The sequence below is a fragment of the Cricetulus griseus genome (assembly GCF_003668045.3).
Source record: "Cricetulus griseus strain 17A/GY chromosome 1 unlocalized genomic scaffold, alternate assembly CriGri-PICRH-1.0 chr1_1, whole genome shotgun sequence".
Classification (NCBI taxonomy): Eukaryota; Metazoa; Chordata; class Mammalia; order Rodentia; family Cricetidae; genus Cricetulus; species Cricetulus griseus.
The window spans coordinates 172,578,654-172,598,435 of NW_023276807.1; the positions used below are offsets into that span (position 1 = coordinate 172,578,654).

General features: G+C 42.0%; 1 protein-coding gene across 1 annotated transcript in view; it reads left to right on the forward strand.

Moving 5' to 3' along the window:
- Window positions 1–19,782, forward strand: part of Nek10 (NIMA related kinase 10) — a 159,929-nt gene that overhangs the window by 57,315 nt on the left and 82,832 nt on the right. The window contains exon 22 of the mRNA XM_035453369.1: window positions 7,463–7,538. Within this exon, the coding sequence (XP_035309260.1) occupies window positions 7,463–7,538 (76 nt within the window). The remainder of the gene's footprint in view (window positions 1–7,462; window positions 7,539–19,782) is intronic.

Below are 19,782 nucleotides of genomic sequence, written 5' to 3' on the forward strand. Positions count from 1 at the left end.
GGGAAGAGGAGATACCATCTGCTATCCCAGGCACTTAGGATTTCCCAGACAACTATGAGTGATAAGCTGAGTGTAGATTGGGAAATGGTAGATACTTGGTAGGACTAGAGGAGAAAGCCCACAGGAAGGTTAGGGCTTGGTGGCTGGACTGTGGTTGGGGAGAAATTGACACAGCTGATGGTCAAACATTTGTGACCAGATGGGTCTCCAGTCAAAGGCTCCCTCTATCTTCCATGTGTCAGAGCACTTTGCATCTGCTGTCATATAGCTAGAGCAAGTCCTTCAAAGCCTGCTATGAGGGAGTGAGCCAGTGTAGATGACCATCCAGGGTAGCCTAGCCAGTAGACAACCAACCAGAGTAGCTGGGCCAGTGTAGACAACCATCTAGAGTAGCCGAGCAAGGGTGCAGTGTCACAATGTAGAAAGTAGTTCAAGGCACAGCAAGGGCCTAGGACTCGGATCAGAGCTGGATTCCTTGCTTGAGTACAGGAGCTGCAGGCTGCATGTGAGCAGTGCCCCTGCCACTTGTCCTATCAAAGTGTTCCCATGCTGTATTAAAATGTTTTTAGTTGTTAGTGTTAAATCCCTACTCAGGCACACAGATGTCTTCTTGATTTCAGAAATAAAAGCATTTCTTCCCCATATGTTACCACAAATGAGCAAAGAGCAGCAAAAGCATCTCCTGATGCTACCAAAATCTTCCCAATGACCAAACAGCACTTTTGCTATTCAAGCATTTTCTCAACTATCTGTATTCTTGTGAATGTCTGTCTAAGCTCATGCATTATCTAAATTGGTTGGAGTGAATAAAAATCATTATAACATTCCTTTTTTTCCTATTGAAACCAATTTTCATAAGGTGATTTTCATAGGTCATTTTAGTTTTTGAGTTAGCCAAGGTTTACATGTGCTCAAATTGTAGTGAGCCCCTAAAGATTTTACTGTAGTATACTTTTTATTTTACAGATGATGACCTAATCTTACTAATTTTTCCAGTATATGCTAGATCAGGAAGATATCCAGATTATGGATAACAGACAACACTACAGAATGGTGTGTGCACATGTGACCTAGGCACACAGGTGTGCACTATATATGACCTGTGCACACAAGTGTGTGTTTACCTCATCCAACAGTGGCAAGCCTTTACTCTCACAGAGAATATCAGACATAAACATATATTTATATATTGACAAGGATAAGTAAAATAACTTCCTATGGTGACAGATACTCAATCAGATGAATGGATAGAGGCCTTTAGGGAGACGGTCAAATTTTTGGTAGCATTTCTGAAAATTCAGATCCTGTCTGCTCTTTTAGCCTGGTTGACTTTGGTATTTATTCTTCATATTTACCAGGAGGTTTTGTAGAATTTCAACCTTGTCTCCAGTGTTTTTGGTGTGGAGAACTATGGTTTCAGGGGAGGGACAGAGGCCAGAAGTATAGGGGCTGAGTTCTATGTTCCTGGTGCTTGTGACATGGCCCAAGGAGTCTACTGATGGGTAATGTAATCCTACAGAATTTAGAGGCTTAGGACAATTATATATATATATATATATATATATATATATATATATCAGGAACATTTATATATATGTTCCTGATGGGGAGGGATCCAGGGGAAGCCTGACTGGGTGACTCTGATTCAGGGTCTATCACAGATCTGAAGGAAGTGGTCTGCTGGTTGCATTGTGGGAAACCTCAAGCAGTCCCAGAGGGTGGACTTTCAGGATAGCTTGCATCACAGTGCTGACACCCCTGGCTCTGGTTTGGACTGAGTGCCTTACAAGGGAAGGGCCCACGTGGCCCATCATTGGATCAGCTTGTCTTCTTGCTATGACATCTTCAGTAGATTGTGACAGAATCAATGGCCAAGAACAAACACACGATAAACAGAAGTGTGAGTCACTGCAGTCCAGCTTCTCATCCCATCTGCTCAGCTTTGGTCACAAGTCTGTGCCCCCCCCCCCCAAAAAAAAAAGAAAGAAAATCAACATCTCCCGATTGACACTGAGAACATTTTCAAAACTGTTGCTATAGTGGAATGGAAGCTTGGCTCCAGCAAGGTTTTCAAAACTTTGGGGTGAGATGGTCCACCACACACCTCTCTGACCAGCATCAGTGGAATGTACTCAGACGATTCTGACTGGGATGCTTGTGACAGTAGCTGCCAGCTAGAGTGCTGTGAGACCTGTGGGAGGCTGGCTGGGTGCCAACAGAGAATGCCATGGCTGCTATTGGGGGAAGTGAGGTGCACCAGGTACTCAGGTTCACCATGCTCCTCCTCTTGTATTTCTTCTAGTATCTTCGACTACAAAGTTTTCTGCCACAGTAGCTGGAGAGGAGAAACATTAGGTGCCCACTCCTACATCACATAGCAGTTTGATGGTGTTCTTTAAGTACAGCCAAATTAATATAAAAAATTAGCCATCTGTGTAACCTGTGTAAAAATTAACAAATAAGTTGGGATCAGAGGTGTGTGTGTGTGTGTGTGTGTGTGTGTGTGTGTGTGTGTGTGTGTACATACATATATAAACCAATGAACAGTAGGGAAAAAATGAAAAGAAACATCACTGAGAAAATATTCACTGATAGCAAATAAACATGAAAACTGTTCAACAATAGCACTCACCAAGTACATGCAAGTGAAAACTGCGCTGGGCTCTCAGAACACACCATGAGGACCCTCATATGAGCACAGCCACATCCTGGGGTTAGATTGGGTATGGCAGCTGGGGCCCTCTAACAGTTCCTCTGAGAGGAAACATCAGCTTAGCATTTTTTAAAAAAATCAAATGTACCCCTGTAACACGACATAATCATTCTACTGCAAGAGAAATCAAAGGTTTGGTTCACATATAAATGTGCCTGCATTCATTGTTGAGTGTTGCAGAATGTGAGGGGCCAGCCCTCTTTTTAAATTTGAATTTTTATTTTCTGAGACAGGACTACTTTGTACCCCTGAAACTATGATCCTGAAACTCACTATGTGGGCAGGCTCCTCTCGAACTCACAAGCTTCCTGCTTCAGCCTCCCCAGTTCTGGGACTGTAGGCACAGACTGTGGCATCAACATTCTTGACTTGTTTGGAAATTAGAAACAAAGTATTCAATCTTTCAGTGTCAACTAGTGTGTCAGCCATAGGTTTTTCACACATCCCTTTTATGAGATCAAGGAGATTCTATTGTGTTTTCTACTCTGCTGAAAGGAGAGAACACTGCCAGGGGCTCTTAGTGCATTTACTGTGGTGACTGTGTAATTTTCCTGTGTGTGTGTGTGTACATGTGTGTTTGCATATATGTATATGTGTGTACATGTGTGTATGTACATGTGTGTTTGTGTGTCTGTGTGTGTGTGTGTGTGTGTGTGTGTGTGTGTGTGTGTGTGTGTACATGTGTGAATGTTTGTGTAGGTCAGAGAACAACTTGTCTTCCTCAGTCACTCTTCACTCTTCAGACTAACTGGTGCTGACTAGCTGGCTGCACTGGGTGGCCAGGGAGCTTGGCGGACACATCTGATGCTGTCCCTCACGTGTTAGGTGCTCATGTTGGTTCAGCAGGCACTGTATCTGACTGGCCCCCTCCCTAGCTCTAACCCCCTTTACTATGACCTGGAGACCTAGACAGAGTGGTTTCTAAGGGCTGAAGAAGCTGTTGCTGGTTTCCTGTTCTGGAGACACTCTTTTTCAGCTCTTATGCTTTGGCCTCTGTGTTACTGGATGGGTCTGTTAGTGGGTTATCAGTTTTTACCTATGCTTGTGAGAGGTGCTACTCTCAGTCCTGTTGCATCAGAGCCACATTGGCCTAATGATTGGTCATTTGTATGTAGCAGATGTTTCATTTCTTTAATATTGAATTGGATAGTCAATGAAGCAACTGGGGCTTGATTCTTTTCTTTGTTGGCACTATTGTGTTTTGTTAAGAATTAGTTGACATTAGATTAATATCTGACTGTTGATTTCTCTCTTTTAAGATAATAAGCAAGCTGCTATTGTCTCCAAGCCTCAGTTTTCTCACACCTATAAAATACACATTATACTACATGACTTCAAAATATACTGCAAAGCTATAGTTATCAAAGTAGCATGAGATTGGCAATGGATGGGTTTGAGTCTAGAAAGAAACTCGTACATCTGTATGCATCTGGATTGGACAAGAGTGATAAGAATCATATCATAAAGACTCAATTTGGAAAGGACAGTCTTTAACATGAAAATGAAATGGTCCTATGAAAGTTGAATATATTCATACAAAATAATAAGACTAGGAAGAACCCCTCTATCAGCAGTTACAAAAACCAATCCAGAAGGAATAAAAGCTGTAAGTGTGGAACAAATAAAAAAAAAAAACATGTGAAATTGTTGAGGACATTTGTATGTTTTGCGTAGGACCTCAAAGCACAGAAAACAAGTCAAATCTGTCACATAGGTTCCAACAAACTGAAAGGTTTCTTCAAAACCTCAAACAACCCATGAAAAGTTGGCATCTCAGAAGAACATGAAGTAACTAACAGCAGGTGTTTGTAAAAGGCCCAACATCACTAAGCTGCAAGAAAATTCAAACTCAACCCCAAAGATATCATTTTGCCCCAGTAAGAATGACCATGAAAAAAAAATTAAAGGTAACTTTGTATAGCAACTTAAACAAAAAAATAAACACATGACTACCCTCTACCTGCTCGGGAGGGGAAGAAAACAGGCACTGACCAGGAAGTAGAAGAAGCCAGCCTTGCTGGAGGATGTAAATTAGCACAGTGATTGTGGCAAACACTAAAGAAGTTCCTTGAAAAATTAAAAATAGAACGACTATTTGATCTGATCCAGCGATTTCACTCCTAGGCAAACATACAGAGGAAATGAAATCAGTGTCCACAAGAGATACCTGTACTCTCAGTTTCTTGCAGCAGAGTTCAAGTGGGTAAGAAATGGAGACAGCCAAATGCCATCAAGTGATGGATGCATAAAGAACATACAGCCTGGAGACACAGTTGAATGTTATATACAAACAATAGAATCCTGTCTATCCTATGACAACATGGATAGAAACCAATCATTTAATGAAATAAGCCAGGCATAGAAGAACAAGTGCCTCAGGAGTCATTTGTACATGGTATATAAGACTGATGACCTCATCTAAACTAGGAAGAGTAGTGAGGACCAGAGACTGAGGAGATGAGAGGAGAGAAGGATGAGTAAAATAAGCCAGGCTGCTGTTTACATACAGTGAACTCAAGAGGCTAGAAGAAAAATTCTAAACATTTCTACCACAAATAAAACATGTTTAGTTTGATTTAAACATTATATAATATGTACACAGATCAAAGTATAACATTAGCCCATTGAAATTTATAGTTTTTGTTTCATGTATTATTTACAAGTTAGTTTAAATCAAAAGTAAGAAAAATACAAATTATTGTGATTTTAATGTATATGATACATAGATATCAATACATCTATTTAACTGTTATACAGCATCCTATGAATGTGTAATTCTGCATGAATAAATGAAAATATGTTAATTTAGGGCTGTTATGTGGCTCAGCTGATAGAGACTTCCATTTGAGAGCCCTGAACTCAAAGCTCAGCATAAATGGGCAGGTGGCTCATGTCTATAATTCCAACACTTGAGACATGTAGGAGGATCATAAGTTCAAGCCACATAGTGCGTTTTACACCAGATGAGAGGGTCCTCTCTGACATACATAAGCGCCTGGCTCAGAATGTGTTATTTTAAGTGAAACAACAATAACCAAATATCACCAGTCCAGCATGGCTTGGTCCTAGACATGTGACAGGGGAAAGAAGAGAATGAAGAATGGAAAGACACTAAAGAAAAACAAACACACATGAAGAAAAGTTTGAGTCAGATGGTCTGTGTGTACTCTGATGGAGTGGCACCAACTACCCTGACCTCAGGACCTCAGAGTGTTCATTGTGGAGTGCTCAGGAGTAGGACTTAGTCCTAGGAGGATGTCTCTGTTGGCAGCAGTCTCGGACTGTAAGCATCCAGGAGGAAGAAGCTCTAGTTGCTTGTCTTTGCACACACTGGTCAATCGTTAGCAAACACACTTGTACACACTGCTAACATTTGCACTCAGGCCAGAGGGAGGCTTTGACAATTTCCCATAGGTTGGGGCATTGGTTCTTGCCATGTCAACAATATACATTTATTCAGGACTTCATATGACCTTCACATGTTCTCTTAAGGCCTTGGTTGCCCACAACCAGTTATTAAACACTGTGCTGCACATATTTTATATAATATATAAAATTTCAATATTTAATTGTTTAATTATACTTTTGTACTAGTTATCACCGTGCTTTGCTATTTTAACCCTTATTTTTTGCAGATATGGTGAGTTAGTGCCAATAGTTGCTATTTAATTTTAGGTTCTCAGATCTACATGTGATTGTTCAGGTTTACTCTGTTTTTACAGTTTTCTCTCTTTCCACCCCCTCACCTACCCTCTCCTTTCTTCCCCTCCACCACCCGCTCATCCCTCACCTTCATTTCCCTCTCTCCCTCCTCCTTCCTTCCCTCCCTCCCTCCTTCCGTCCCTCCCTCCCTCTATCCCTTCCTTGAGACAGGATCTCACTGTATAGCCCAGACTGGCCTTGAACTCTTGATTTTACTGCCTTAGCTAGGACTTCAAGAATCTATTCACCAAGATTCAGCTATATTTTAAAAGGTTGCTATATAATTTGCATACCTACCATTAATTAAAGAGTATATCATAGAATACATAATAAGATTATTAGAATTTCAGCTGTCCAATTTTAGTTGTTTTGATCTTTTTCTTCTTCTTTTTAAAAACTTCTTTTTATTTATTTTTTTAAAAGATTTTTATTATTTATTTATTATGTATACAGTCTTCTGCCTGTATGCCAGCAGAGGGCACCAGATCTCATTCAAGGTGGTTGTGAGCCACCTTGTGGTGGCCGGGAATTGAACTCAGGACCTCTGGAAGAACAGTCAGTGCTCTTAACCACTGAGCCATCTCTCCAGCCCCCTTCTTTTTTCTTTTTGGTTGTTGTTTTGAGACAGGGTCTCACTGGTTAGCACATGCCTTATTTCTTGAGCTGGGATCACAGGCTAAGCCACCACACCCACTCCCATCCCCTTAGGTGCAGTCTTGATGCAGCTATATACTTAAATGCTACAGTCTTCTGATTTATTTGAGAACTTTAAAGTAAAAAAAAAAATCACAATATCAACAAAGACGTCCATCTGCTTTAGTTAGCAAGACTTACTTTAGATTGTTTTAAAAAGATGAGTCCTGTTGTGTCAGAATATAAAGCACAGTGGTGCAGGGTATGTATGAATTGAGATTAGGGGTACACAGAGTGGGGGGCATTTGTGAAATCATAGAGAGGACAGCTAGTCACTTTGTAGAGTTTCAAGCTCTAGGGACTGCTAATCCTGGGGAAAGACAGTAACCCATTACTCTGTTTTGTGAATTGTAGCTGACTTTGGCCTGGCAAAGCAAAAGCATGAAAGCAGTAAGCTCACGTCTATGGTGGGAACGATCCTCTATTCGTGGTAAGGATAATTGTTTTGGCTCTCAAGTGGTACACTTAATTTTTTTGGAGTTTTGTTACTGTTCTTGCTTTCAAAGAGAATAGAATTCAAAAAGGAAGCTTATTTAGCAAGTTTTGTGTTCCTAGGTAGTTCATGGGAAAAGAATTATGTAGAGAATCGTTTAGAGCAACAACCACAGGCTTAGCCTATTTATAGCCCATCTCTATTCCTTTTGGGGACTGCTTTCTCTAACTTCTGATTGAAATAATCCTGTACACATAAATCTGAAGACAAATGAGGGCATGAGCTGCCCCCCTCTCCCAGGACACAAGGAACATCCCATTCCCTGAGTTTCATGCAGTGACTCAGTATCTCCTGCCTGGGGAAGGATTTCTGTGTCCTCTTACCTGTCCTGTAGCTGGACGGTAACAGGGACTGATGAAGTTTAAATAATATATTCTCAGAGAAGTATTCTGAGCTCTCATTTAACAAACAGCCCACAAGCATCCAATCTTCCCCCATGTAGCCAATTGCTACAATTGCTATATACTGCATCCTAGGAAGAGTTAAAAATGATCTCGAGGGATGCTGGGAGCTTGTCTGGAAACAAGGCTGCTTTGCAATGCTGCCTTCAAGGAGCATGCAGAGCAAGTCTGCTGGGGGTGGGCTTCTGGCTGTCTCACTAGAACTACTTGTGCTTTACTTCGGAAACTGACTCGTGGGAAGGTGGGCAGATACTGCTGACTATACCAGCATTTCTTAAACACTGGAGTTGATTCTCATGCTTAACTTCTTAAACACAAGGCTGCCCCACACTGTACTCAATGCGGGGATAATTTGGTCACAAAACATTAACTCTTCATACATCGTGTCTCAACAGATTTCACTAGCAAAATTACATGACAATGAGGCAGACACAGAGTTAAATTTCAGTTAGTCATATCTGGCGTTACATTTTTATTGCCAAGAGTATTTGAACTAAATTCAGAATGCTAATATTCTAACTAAAAGCCAGGATTTTAGTTAGTGTACAAAGTACTGGATTTCATTATAGCACATATCTGTGTATGTATATATGTATCTACATATATATGTATGTGTGTATATGTTATTTTTTCCTTGCTCAGTCTTGGTTCGACTACGCTCCATGCTCCTCATCCATCCCCTGCTAGTCTCCTTCATTCCTTAAAATTTGTCCTTTCTGTTCTCATGTCATATAGATGATGTAAGTGAAAATATTTATGTATATAGAGTTGGATATAGGGTCTGCATATGAGAGAAAATACTTGTCTTTTTACCTCATTATCCCCCCTCTCATTAGACCCCTTTTCCCTATTTCATAGTCCCCCTTCTACTTTTTTGCCATTCATTCATTCACTCATTCATTCAAATCCAGATTTTGCACATGAGGAAACCACATGCTAGTCATCTTTGTCAGGCTGACTTGTAATGTTCTCTACTTCTATTGGCTTTTCTTGCTGATAATGTCCCAGTTTCATTCTTTACAGTGGAATAAAATCTCCCCTTTCGTATACACATACTGTACTATTTCATCTGTTGATAGATATCTAGACTTATTCCATATCTTGGCTACTGTGAAGAGCACAGCCATAAAGATGGACTTGCCCACATCTCAGTCATATGTAGCATTATTCTTTCCACACCATGTTTTTTTTTTTTTTTTTTGTGTGTGTGTAAGTGTTTGCCTGCAAGTATGCACATGCACCATGTGTGCCTGGTGCCTGCAGAAGCCAGAAAAGGGCACCAGGCTCTTTTGGAACGGCAGTTATAGAGAGTTGTGCTCCACCCCGAGGATTCTGAGAACCAAACCCAGGTCCTTGCAAGAACAACAAGTGCTCCCACTGCTAAGTCATCTCTTCAGTCCTGCCACTGTGTTTTAAAGTGTTCATTGTACAGGTCTTTCACCTCCTCGGCCAGGTTTATTCCTATGTATTTTATTACTATTTTGAAGCTATTGGGAACAGATTTTTCCCCCTGGTTTGCTTCTTGGCAAGTTCATTATTGATAAATAGAAAAGCTACATTTTTTTTTTTAAAAAAACACATTGATTTTATGTCCTGGTATTTGCTGAAAGTGTTTATCACTTAACAGTTTTATTGGGGAATCTTTCATGTGTTTTTATTGGCATATATTAATTATACATAATAATGGATTTCATCCTGGCACTTTCATATATATATGAAATACATATATATAATGTATTTTGATCATATTCTCCCTTTGACTCCCTCTCTTGTCCTCTTCCCATCTGTGGGCCCTTTTTTTCTCCCCAGTTCATCTCTTTCCTGCTTTCACGTCCTGGTTTTGTGATCCCATGAGCTGAGAGTCACTTTCAGGAGCATGGACAAACTACCAGTGGCTACAATGGCTCTTTCTCCCATAGCAACAGTGAACTGCTCATCAGTTCTGAGGGTGTGGGGAGACTTCTTGATCCCCTCTCTCCTCTCAAGCAGTTCCTGAGTGTAAATCCTCAGGGAGAAGTGGGCCTCATAATTACAAATGATACCCAACGTTGTGTGCTTTGAAGAAGACTGTTCTTTTATTGTAAGACATTTTCCATCTCATCATCCTCCTCCCCACTCAGTATTTCTTCAGATCCTAAAGTGCGTATCCTTTGGGGCTGGCTTTCTCTCTTCATTCTGATCTCTGCTCAGAGGCCACTTCAGCCTGCAGGTTTTCTCTGATCACTTGTGTTTCTGTAGAGCCTGTCCTGACATTATACAGGTGGACTTCAGTGTAAGGTCTTTTAACTTAGCGACAAGACATAAGTGGCATACATCTGGTGGGAACTGTAGTTTGAACCTCTCCTTTCCTGGACTAGTGATATGCTCTAAGTTATCTTTGAGATATTACTGGGTTGGGTCTTAAGGCTGGCTCCCAGCTTTCAGGGAGCCACACAGTCGAGGCTTGTTCTTTGCACAATGCCATGTGTCTGAGCCTGTGGTTCTCAACTTTTCTAATGCCATGACCCTTTAATACAGTTCCTCATGTTGTGGTGACCCCCAAACATAAGTTTATTTTTATCGCTACTTCTTAACTGTAATTTTGTTACTATCATGAATTGTACTATAATTTTTATTTATTTATTTTGGAGCTAGAGGGTTGCCAAAGGGGTCATGATCTACAGGTTGAGACCCACTGGTCTAAGTTTTGATGTGCATAAGTGAGGTATGATATGTATTTTTCGCTTAATTCCTTTTCAACTTCCAAAGGCCTATGGGGTATGACCTTACCATAGGTGAGAAGCAGGCCTATTTTAGCTGCATGGTTATGAGCTGTCACACACCACTGACTCCTTAGGGCCTACCTTGGGACTGGCAGAAACTTCTTTTTTCTTGAGACAGGGTTTCTCTGTATTGCTTTGGAGCCTATCCTGGAACTAGCTCTGTAGACCAGGCTGGCCTTGAACTCACAGAGATCTGTCTGCCTCTGTCTCCCGAGTGTTTGGATTAAAGGTGTGTGCCACCAACATCCGGCTAGGAACTGGCAGAATCTTAGTAAATATTTTGCAGTGAAGTGAACTAACTAAAGTTAGGTCAAGCCATTCCATATGACAGTGGGTAAAAGGTTTGTGCATTAATTAAGTGGTTTCATGGACTTCCCTCCCTTGGGCTCCATGAGGCCTAAAATAAACATAGTCTGAGGCAGTTGGCACCATGACAACAGGATCTGTGTTAGTTTATTTTTCTATTTATTTATTCCATTTTTATAGTTTCCACAGTTACAGGGACAGCAAATAATGGGATTGAGTAAGCTAAAAAGTAAGATGCAAAGATTTGGAATTATTGAGGCAATAGTCTTCTATAGTTGACACATAACTCTAAGGGAAATTATAAAGAGGTCCCTGCAAAATAAGGGTAGAGTACTGATACAGGCTGGCTGCAGGACAAGCAGACCAGAATCAGAATGCCTGGCTTTAATTGGAGTGTAGATTGTTGGCCTTAGTTTCCTTGTATACAGTATGGGATAATAAAAACATTGCCCATCTCTTTGGATTGCTCTAAAGCCCAATGTGACCTTCATGTCTGGTGCCTGGCAGCCATTCCCTCAGAGCTGGCTGAAGCTGAATTGTTGTTATGGCTTGTCTTGGCCCACACCTTGGAAGGGTGGTTGGCACTTATGGGACAAATAGAAGAGATGGCCCTAAGAATCAACATTTGTCTTCTGATCATTACAGTTGGGCCACTCTCTCTGTTCTGTGTTTGTTTGTAGTTCCTTTCTTCCTCCCCCTTCTCCCCCGTTTACATTTTTGGTCCCTTAGTTGATGCTTTAGGGTTTTTATGATAACCAGGCCAAGAAGGCCTGGTTAAAGGAAGCTGTTCTCAGTGTGCAAAGACAGAAACCTGCGGAGTACAACTCTCTCCAGTGGAGCTCTGAGCTGGGGGGGCAGGGAGGATTGTTCAGTAGCTGTCTTTGTTATGCCTTCTTTTTGTATGGCAGGATAAGATTACCTGAATAATGTCACCTCTCTCTGGCCCTGGGCCTCTCCCCATCGCTTGAAAATCCGAAGCATGCACACACACACACACACACACACACACACACACACACACACACACTGGGGTGGGGGAGAAGAGAGAGAGGGAGAGGCTTTATTATCTGCCTAGGTTAGATAGCAGAGGATTTTGAGGCAACTCAGAATTTAATTGCACACATTAAGTTCTAAGTACATTTTAAAGACTCAGTGGAATAGGTCATATGGTCCCTGAATTCAAATAGAGGCTGCTAAGTAGAAACTGCTTGAGAGCAGATATTAGAGGTATTCCTGCACTGAGTCTGGCTATCTACTGCTCACCACATTGCTTTCCTTGCTGATATTGGTCACCCACCTATGCAGAGCTTACTAAATGGAAGGCCCTTCCACTTGCAGCCTTTTAATCCTCAGGCCTCTGATAAGATCAGGGTGACACTCCCCTACAACCTGAGGGGAGGCCAAGTATTCTTCCTTAATGTCATGCATCTTATAAGTGAAGGAGCCTGAATCTAATGTAGAAGGCCATTGCCCAGCCCCTTGTGCCTCAGCACCTGCTAGCCTGCCTGCTGCATGAGACTTGAGTAAGGGGAGGACTGGCCTGGTGTGTCAGGAATCAAATTGTATAACACAACTGATGCTTTGCAAGGACAATTTTGGTTTGTTCCTTGGGTTGTAGGCATTCCAGGTGACCTTCCTAAATGCTTTTATTAGCTTAAAGTTTTGCATATACTCAACTTTTTTGTTTTATATGTTTTCTAATTTTCATGACTTCCTCAACTTTTGGCACTTTTTAAATTTTTGGGTAGGCTTTAAACACAGACAGCAGTCGTGATAATGTTCAGTGACCCTTTCTGATTTCAAAATGAAAGGTTTGGCATTTCTAGAAAAGGAAAAGAACAAAACAGTATCACATCATAACATTGGTATGGACACTGTAATCTTTGAACCCAGACACAGAAGGAAGCATGCAGATGTGAGAAAAAACACCTTGTAATATCCTGGAAGATGCCCCTGCTTTCATTCTGTGTCTCCCTGGAAATGCTCAACACTGGCTTTCGCCAAAGTCAAAAGTCTGCACGCAGGTGTACCATGCCAAGCACACTGGAGGTGCTGGGAGTCTGCTCTGTTTGATGTGCCCCAGGCACAAGAGGAGAGCAATGGGGAGCTATCCTCCAATTGCAGTCAATCTGCTAGAGGAGGCCCTTGCTTTTTATTTCCTAATGATTCAAAGTTTCTTGTCTGAAATTTTGGTGTCCTTGTCTTTTGTAGTTTTTGTAAATAAACACCAGTCTGTAAATATGGTGATTCTTTCTCCAGAGTCTGCCCTGAGAGGTGCAATATCCAGTCATCAAGTACAAAATGAAAGGTGGAAAGTGCTGTTTGACTTGTTTTTCTGAGGGTGGGACACTTGGTCAAAGAAGTACTTTCATGAATTTGTCTCAGGTTAATTTAATGAACAATGAGGAAGTTAGTGGAATTATTTGATTGTGGGAGATACAGACTTTAGTTATTGGTTGCCTGCCCATCATTTATTTGCTTGAGAGATCAAACTGATGTGACTTGCTAGTCAGTTCTGCAAGTTCCTAGCAGCTGGTGTGAAAGGTTGACCTGGACCATCTCTTCCAAGCAGCCATTGTTTACGTTATATGATCATGTAAGACAGAATTCCAGGTGGGCCCAGTGGAAATACAAGACTCCTTCAGAGTTGCCCTTGAATATTACTGGATAGCCCTCATGCCACAGCAGTGCAAATCAGTCTGGTTCTGGAGGGGATTCAATAAGAAGGTAGAAGTGACACCGTGGTTACATGAAGAAATTTTAATATAAGAAATAGCTAACATATATGAGTAAAAGAAGACAAAAGGAAATCCTCCCATGTCGAGTGACTTTTCCTGGGGAGGTATGAACATGTCTTTTCACCTCAAGTGGGAACCAATGGTAGACCACCGAAGTCCAACTTGGTGAGCCACTAAGTTTACTGAGATTATGTACAGAACGTGCGTGTGTGTGTGTGTGTGTGTGTGTGTGTGTGTGTGTGTGTGTGTGTGTGTGTGTAATTACGGTAGTGGGGATTACTCAAAGGCAGTTGCATCATTGAAAAATCTCACTTGAGCACTCACAGGAGCTGAGCCCTGGAGATCAATGAGGTTCCATGAGTTAGGTCCTACTGGAGACAACTCAGCTAGCCAGTTAGAGGCTCTTCCAGGGCACCCTTCTACTTAGAAAGGGCACTCCCACACTGGATTCAGTCTCTCTTCCTAGTTTGTATAACTTTATTGGGCAGGTAGGGGGCATTGAGGGGGCAGGGTAGAGGGGGGCAGGACTGAGGATCTTACATGGTTCAGCCCTGCCCAGGTTTGGTTACTTCCCTAGTCTCATTAGCCTCTTTTGGTCTACCAAGAAGAAATGTTTCAATTTGGAGGAGATTACTACACAACACTGAGGCATTCCAGGTGGAGGGAATAGATCACGGATGTAAGGAAGGTTGGATCAGATGATGAGAAGGCTGTAGCCTCTATGGTAGGACAGTGTACTCTGGGCCAGTCTCACACCCATGCTGTCTGCCCCCTACTAGAAATTGCAGAAAACCCCTCCATGTACAGGGTGTACTACTGTTAAATAAGAAACACTTAGATGGACTTCATTGTTTGTGGAAAGGAGACAGACTTTTGGGTATGGCCTAGCATAGTGGTGGACTGGACAGCTGGTGTAACCAGGCTGTAGAACGTTGCATGCCTTTATTCCCTCTGAACATTGGGAGTTTTTTAAATTTCTTTGTGCCTCCAACATTGGCTCCTCTAAGGAATGACCCTTAAATTATGAAAATTAAATCCTTTTCTAGTTCACTTCTGAGTATGGACAGTATAGTTAGGGACAAAAAGGGCTTGACCTGGCTAGGTTGAGATTTATGTTGGGATTCAGAGAGAGACTTGTACCTTTTCCTCTGTGAGGTCACTTAATAGAACTGTTGTTTTCAGAAGATAAACCTAGAGAAAGAAGAGAAAATCCACATGTACCCTGCCACTGCCGTGGATACCCCAGCAATGGCTTGGCAGGAACAGATGGCTCAGTCTTTCCCTGCAATGAGGCTTGGTTGAACTTGTGATCACACAACACAGACCTGCAGAGCTGAGTGCCAGCTGGGTGTGGCAGGATCCACAGTTAGAGAGTCCTGATTTGTAAGGAACCACAGTCAGGCTCAGGGAGAAAGCCCCAGGCAGTGCAGCAAGCCGTGCATAGAGCAATCACCTGCTAATGCTGAAACAGAATGGTGGCTGAGGCGGGGAGGGGTGCTTTTCCCATGGTAATGTCCTAAGAAGGATTGTAAAAAGGGATGTCTCTTCTTCAGATTGAGACTTCCATCTGAATGTGGTGAGTAAAATGGCAAGAGAAGATCAAAAGAGAAAAAAAGAAAGGGTTAGAAAAGAGTGGGGCAGTCAGTGAGCTTAACTGCAGGGAAATACATCACCCAAATTGCCATTCATAGGAAGGGATGGAAAGAACAACTCACTGAGTTACCTTGCATGGCTATGTTCAGCTAGTCTGGCTTTTAGTTATTTCTTTTATTTTGGTTTCTTTTTAAAGAATCATATTTGCACAGTTTCAAATTTTAAAAATTTAGTGTGTGTGTGTGTGTGTGTGTGTGTGTGTGTGTGTGTGTGTGTGTGTGTTTGCCTGCATGTATGTCTGTGTACCATGTGCATACAGCAGCTATACAGTATGGCCAGAAGAGGGCTTTATACCCAGGAACTGGAATTACAGACCATTGTGAGCCATGATGTGAGTGCTGGGCATTGAACCCAGGTCCTTTAGGAGAGCAGCCTGTGCTTTTAACTGTGAAACCATCTCTCCAACCCCTAAGTTTTGTTTCTTGAGACAGGATCTTACTATGTATCTCTGCAGTCAGGAACTTCTTATGTCCACTAGGATGGCTGAAAACTTCTGGCAGCTTCATGACTCTGCCTCCAGAATGCTGGGACTTCCATCATTCAGAAGGATGGATTACAGGAAATGATCTACTCAGTGGAAGATCTCTTTTGGCGAGTCAATGTATTTAGTAGCCTACATAGTTAATAGCATTCTATACTAATATAAATCTAATAGGTTTTTCAAACTAGTAAGTCTTAATCTTGCCATTTCGAGCCATGCATTATACCGTGGAAACAGTGGTATGGTACCTAAACAGAAAATCTAACATTTTACCTAAGGGCATTTTTTCAACATCTGTACTTCAGGTAGTTAAATTGTGAACTTGGCTGATCTCACTTTAGTGATGGGACCTGGGGGGTAGGGGATGGGGATAGGGTAGGGTGGAGGAGTATAGGGCCTAGGGGATGGGGTATGGTGCTAGAGTACGTGCAGTACTCTCAGGTAGTCTTTTTAAATCCTAAAATCTGCAAGAAAAACCAATTCCACCATTTTGGTCAAATTAAAGCAAGCTTTTATTAAAATGTTAAATACTGACCAAGATGGAATTTGGTCAGGACCATCACCTGGAAGCTTTCCAGCTGAGTGACCATAAGGCATGTGTTATTGGGATTTATATGGACAACACCCATAGGCTACTATACTTTCCCATGAGGCTTTGTTGTTATTTTTAAGAACTGCAGCTCCCAGATTCTCAGGAAGTTACCTGGTCTTTGGGAAGGTGGGGCTTACAGGTTAGCTTCCAGTCTAACATTCTCCCCTAAGTTGAATCCTGGGTCAAATCCTTGACCCTATGATGGGTACCAGTTTATATTTGGATCTAATAACCATCAGCATAATGGTACCCAGATAGGAATGATCATTCAGTTACTTTATCAATGACGTAAGAGCCAATAGTAATTATTAGAAGCACAAGGGCCAAAGATCCTATGGTGGATAATATGTATTTATTCTGCATAAAGCAGGCCAGCTGTTCTCTCATATTGTAGAGCCATTTTAGTTAATGTACCTGATGGTAAATCTCAGCCCATTTTTCCTAGTATATTAATTGGCATTACAGGTAGCCATTTTTGTCCTCTATGTCAGGGAGTTTCCTTTTGACTTAGCATTTTCTGCTTGCTATGAGGGCAGGGACAATGTACTCTCTTCTGTAGCTGCTTCCAGCTGTACTGGGGCATTGCTATCAGGATTCAGTGAGGCTGAAAAGCCAGTCAAAGGCTGGGAAATGGGGCATTCATCAGAAGCATCTGATTAGCTCCATGTTTGCAACAAAACTTATAGGCACAGATCAATTCACACATACAAAATAGACAAAACTTTTCCACCTCCTCTAGTGTTGGAATTTCAGGGGAGCAGTGCCTTGTGAGCTTCTGAATTCAATTTTCACAGGCACAGTGGTGTTGTAGTGGGTCTGGCTGCTGCTGGCTTCCCTTCTGGAGAACACTGCCCATTGGCCATAAGTATTACATTCTGTGACTCCCATGCCCCGAAAGTCTCACCATACGGATGCCTTGGATATGAATTTTTACTGCAGATCATGCTGATCTAGTATTGGAACAGTGGTTGCTGAAGGTGCCACAGTTGAGGTGGCATGATACAGCTCCAAGTCAGAACACATAAAGACAGAACAGACATGCCAAAACATGAAGCCAAAGCAACAACAGAAAAACAAAGAGCCAACAACACGAAGCATGGGGCAATCACATTAACAATTGAAGTTCTCTATTTCAGAGGTCCATCAGTCCTTCCTGTACAATCCAGATGCTAGGAACCATCAGGCTGAGCCACTCAGGAGTTCCCAGGCCCCTAAATCCATGCTGGGCCCATTCCCCCATCTTGTAGAATTACCATCATAGTTCCTAGGTGTGTTGAATCCCAAAGTGCCAAACATCTCCAAAGTATACTCTGTACTTTGGCTCTTGGTCTCACCAAAGGGGTCCTTAGAACTTCAAGTTTAGGAGAGAAAAATCTGGTAGTTGTAGCTGATCTCCCCACTTAATCAGAAATAAACCTATTTATCTCAGATGCTAGGAGCCCATGAAGACAGACCAGAGACAAATGAACAACAGAGACACAGTAACATTTAGTGTCACACAGAACTCACCAGTCTGACCAACATGACTTAATGGTTAGGAAGCTTTTTTGTTGCCCCCTTGCACAACTTCTAGACTGCTTGAAATCCTTACATTGGGCCTCTCCAAACTCTTAAGTTTGGTCCCCAGTGTTCTGGAGTGCCCTTGGCTTTTGTTGTGCTGCCCAGGCTTTGGAACCTTTGTGGCAGTGCCACAGTGGTGGACCACCCCATGTTTGAGTTGGTCCCCAGCATGAAATCAGAGATCTAATGCAGGTCAAAAACAACTGGTAACTCTAGCTGAACTCCAATTAACCAGAAATAAAACCATAAATAACCAGAGGATCCTGAGATGTCTCCATATGTCCTGGATGAAGGATTCTGTGGGTCTCATCAGACCCCTTTCATCCCCAGTAGGGTCCCTCAAAACCAGAATCCAAAAACCAGGCAGAAAACATTTTGGCCAAATTAAAGCAAGCTTTTTATTAAAATGTTAAATACTGACCAAGATGGAATTTGGTCAGGCCCATCACCTGGAAGCTTTCCAGGTGAGTGGCTCCAAGGCACATGTTATTGGAATTTATATGGGTAAAACCCATAGGCCACCATACTTTCCTATTACGATAAATCTTTCTGCCAAAAGCCGTCCAAGTTCTGCCCGCCGCGTGGATGGACAAAATAATACACAGACTTATATTAGGTACAAATGCTGCTTGGCCAATGACTAGGATTCTCATCTGCTAGCTCAGTCTTAATTATTATAAAACTATATATTTTATAAGACTTATCAGACACCTTCCACTGGTGTCCCTCCTTGCTGGTGGCTCACATCCTGCCGCTGGAGGAAGAGCGGAGGGGAAAAGGGACACTTCCTGTTTCTCCTTGCTTAAATATGAGTCTCCTTGCTATGTCACTTCATGCCTGGTCCACCACTTCTCTACTGCATTTCCCAGAATTCCCCTTTGACTCCTAGTCCTGTCTAACTTGCTGTCTCATTGGCCAAACAGTACTTTATTCAATAATCAGTATTTAATTCAATAATAAGACGAACATACACAGTACATTCCCCATCACTTTCCCATGAGCCTTTACTGCTCTTTTCAAGATCTACAACTCCCAGAATCCCAGGAAGTTATCTGTTAGTTGGAAAGGTGGGACTTACAGGTTAACTTAGGGTCTTACATCTTGTCTGCTCCTGAATAAAGCACTGGCCTCTTGTCCTCCCTGTGCAGTCTCCTTGGCATTCAGTTCTGATTTTAGTAGCAGAGTTGAAGTCTGTAAGTATGAAAGTATGATGAGCAGTAGCCTGGAGCTGCAGTAGTGGGCTAAGCAGCTGGGGCTCACCTGACAGCACTCTCTTCCCTCAACACCAAGAGGCTGTGGTGCAGATGCCGTATGAATCTTTTGCTTCTTTCTTTGTGATGATCAGCAAAGCTGAATTTTTCTGAGCTCAAATTTTACTCTCTGAAATGATGTATGTATCCTTGTGTATGTATGAGGGAGGGGGAAAGGGGGAGAGAGGGAGAGAGAGAGATCACTATATAGTGTTTTACATAGTGGAATTGTTAAGAGATGGATGAATGGATGGATGGCATGGAATGGGATGGAGGGAGGGATGGATAGATGGGATGGTTGGATGGATGAATATATAAGTTGGATGGATTGGATGGATACTATTTATACCTTAACAGGAAGTCAAGAAATATCATTTATGCTGAAAACAACAGCCTCATCTTTAGGGAAATGCTTGCCCTGCCCTTTACCCAGTCTAT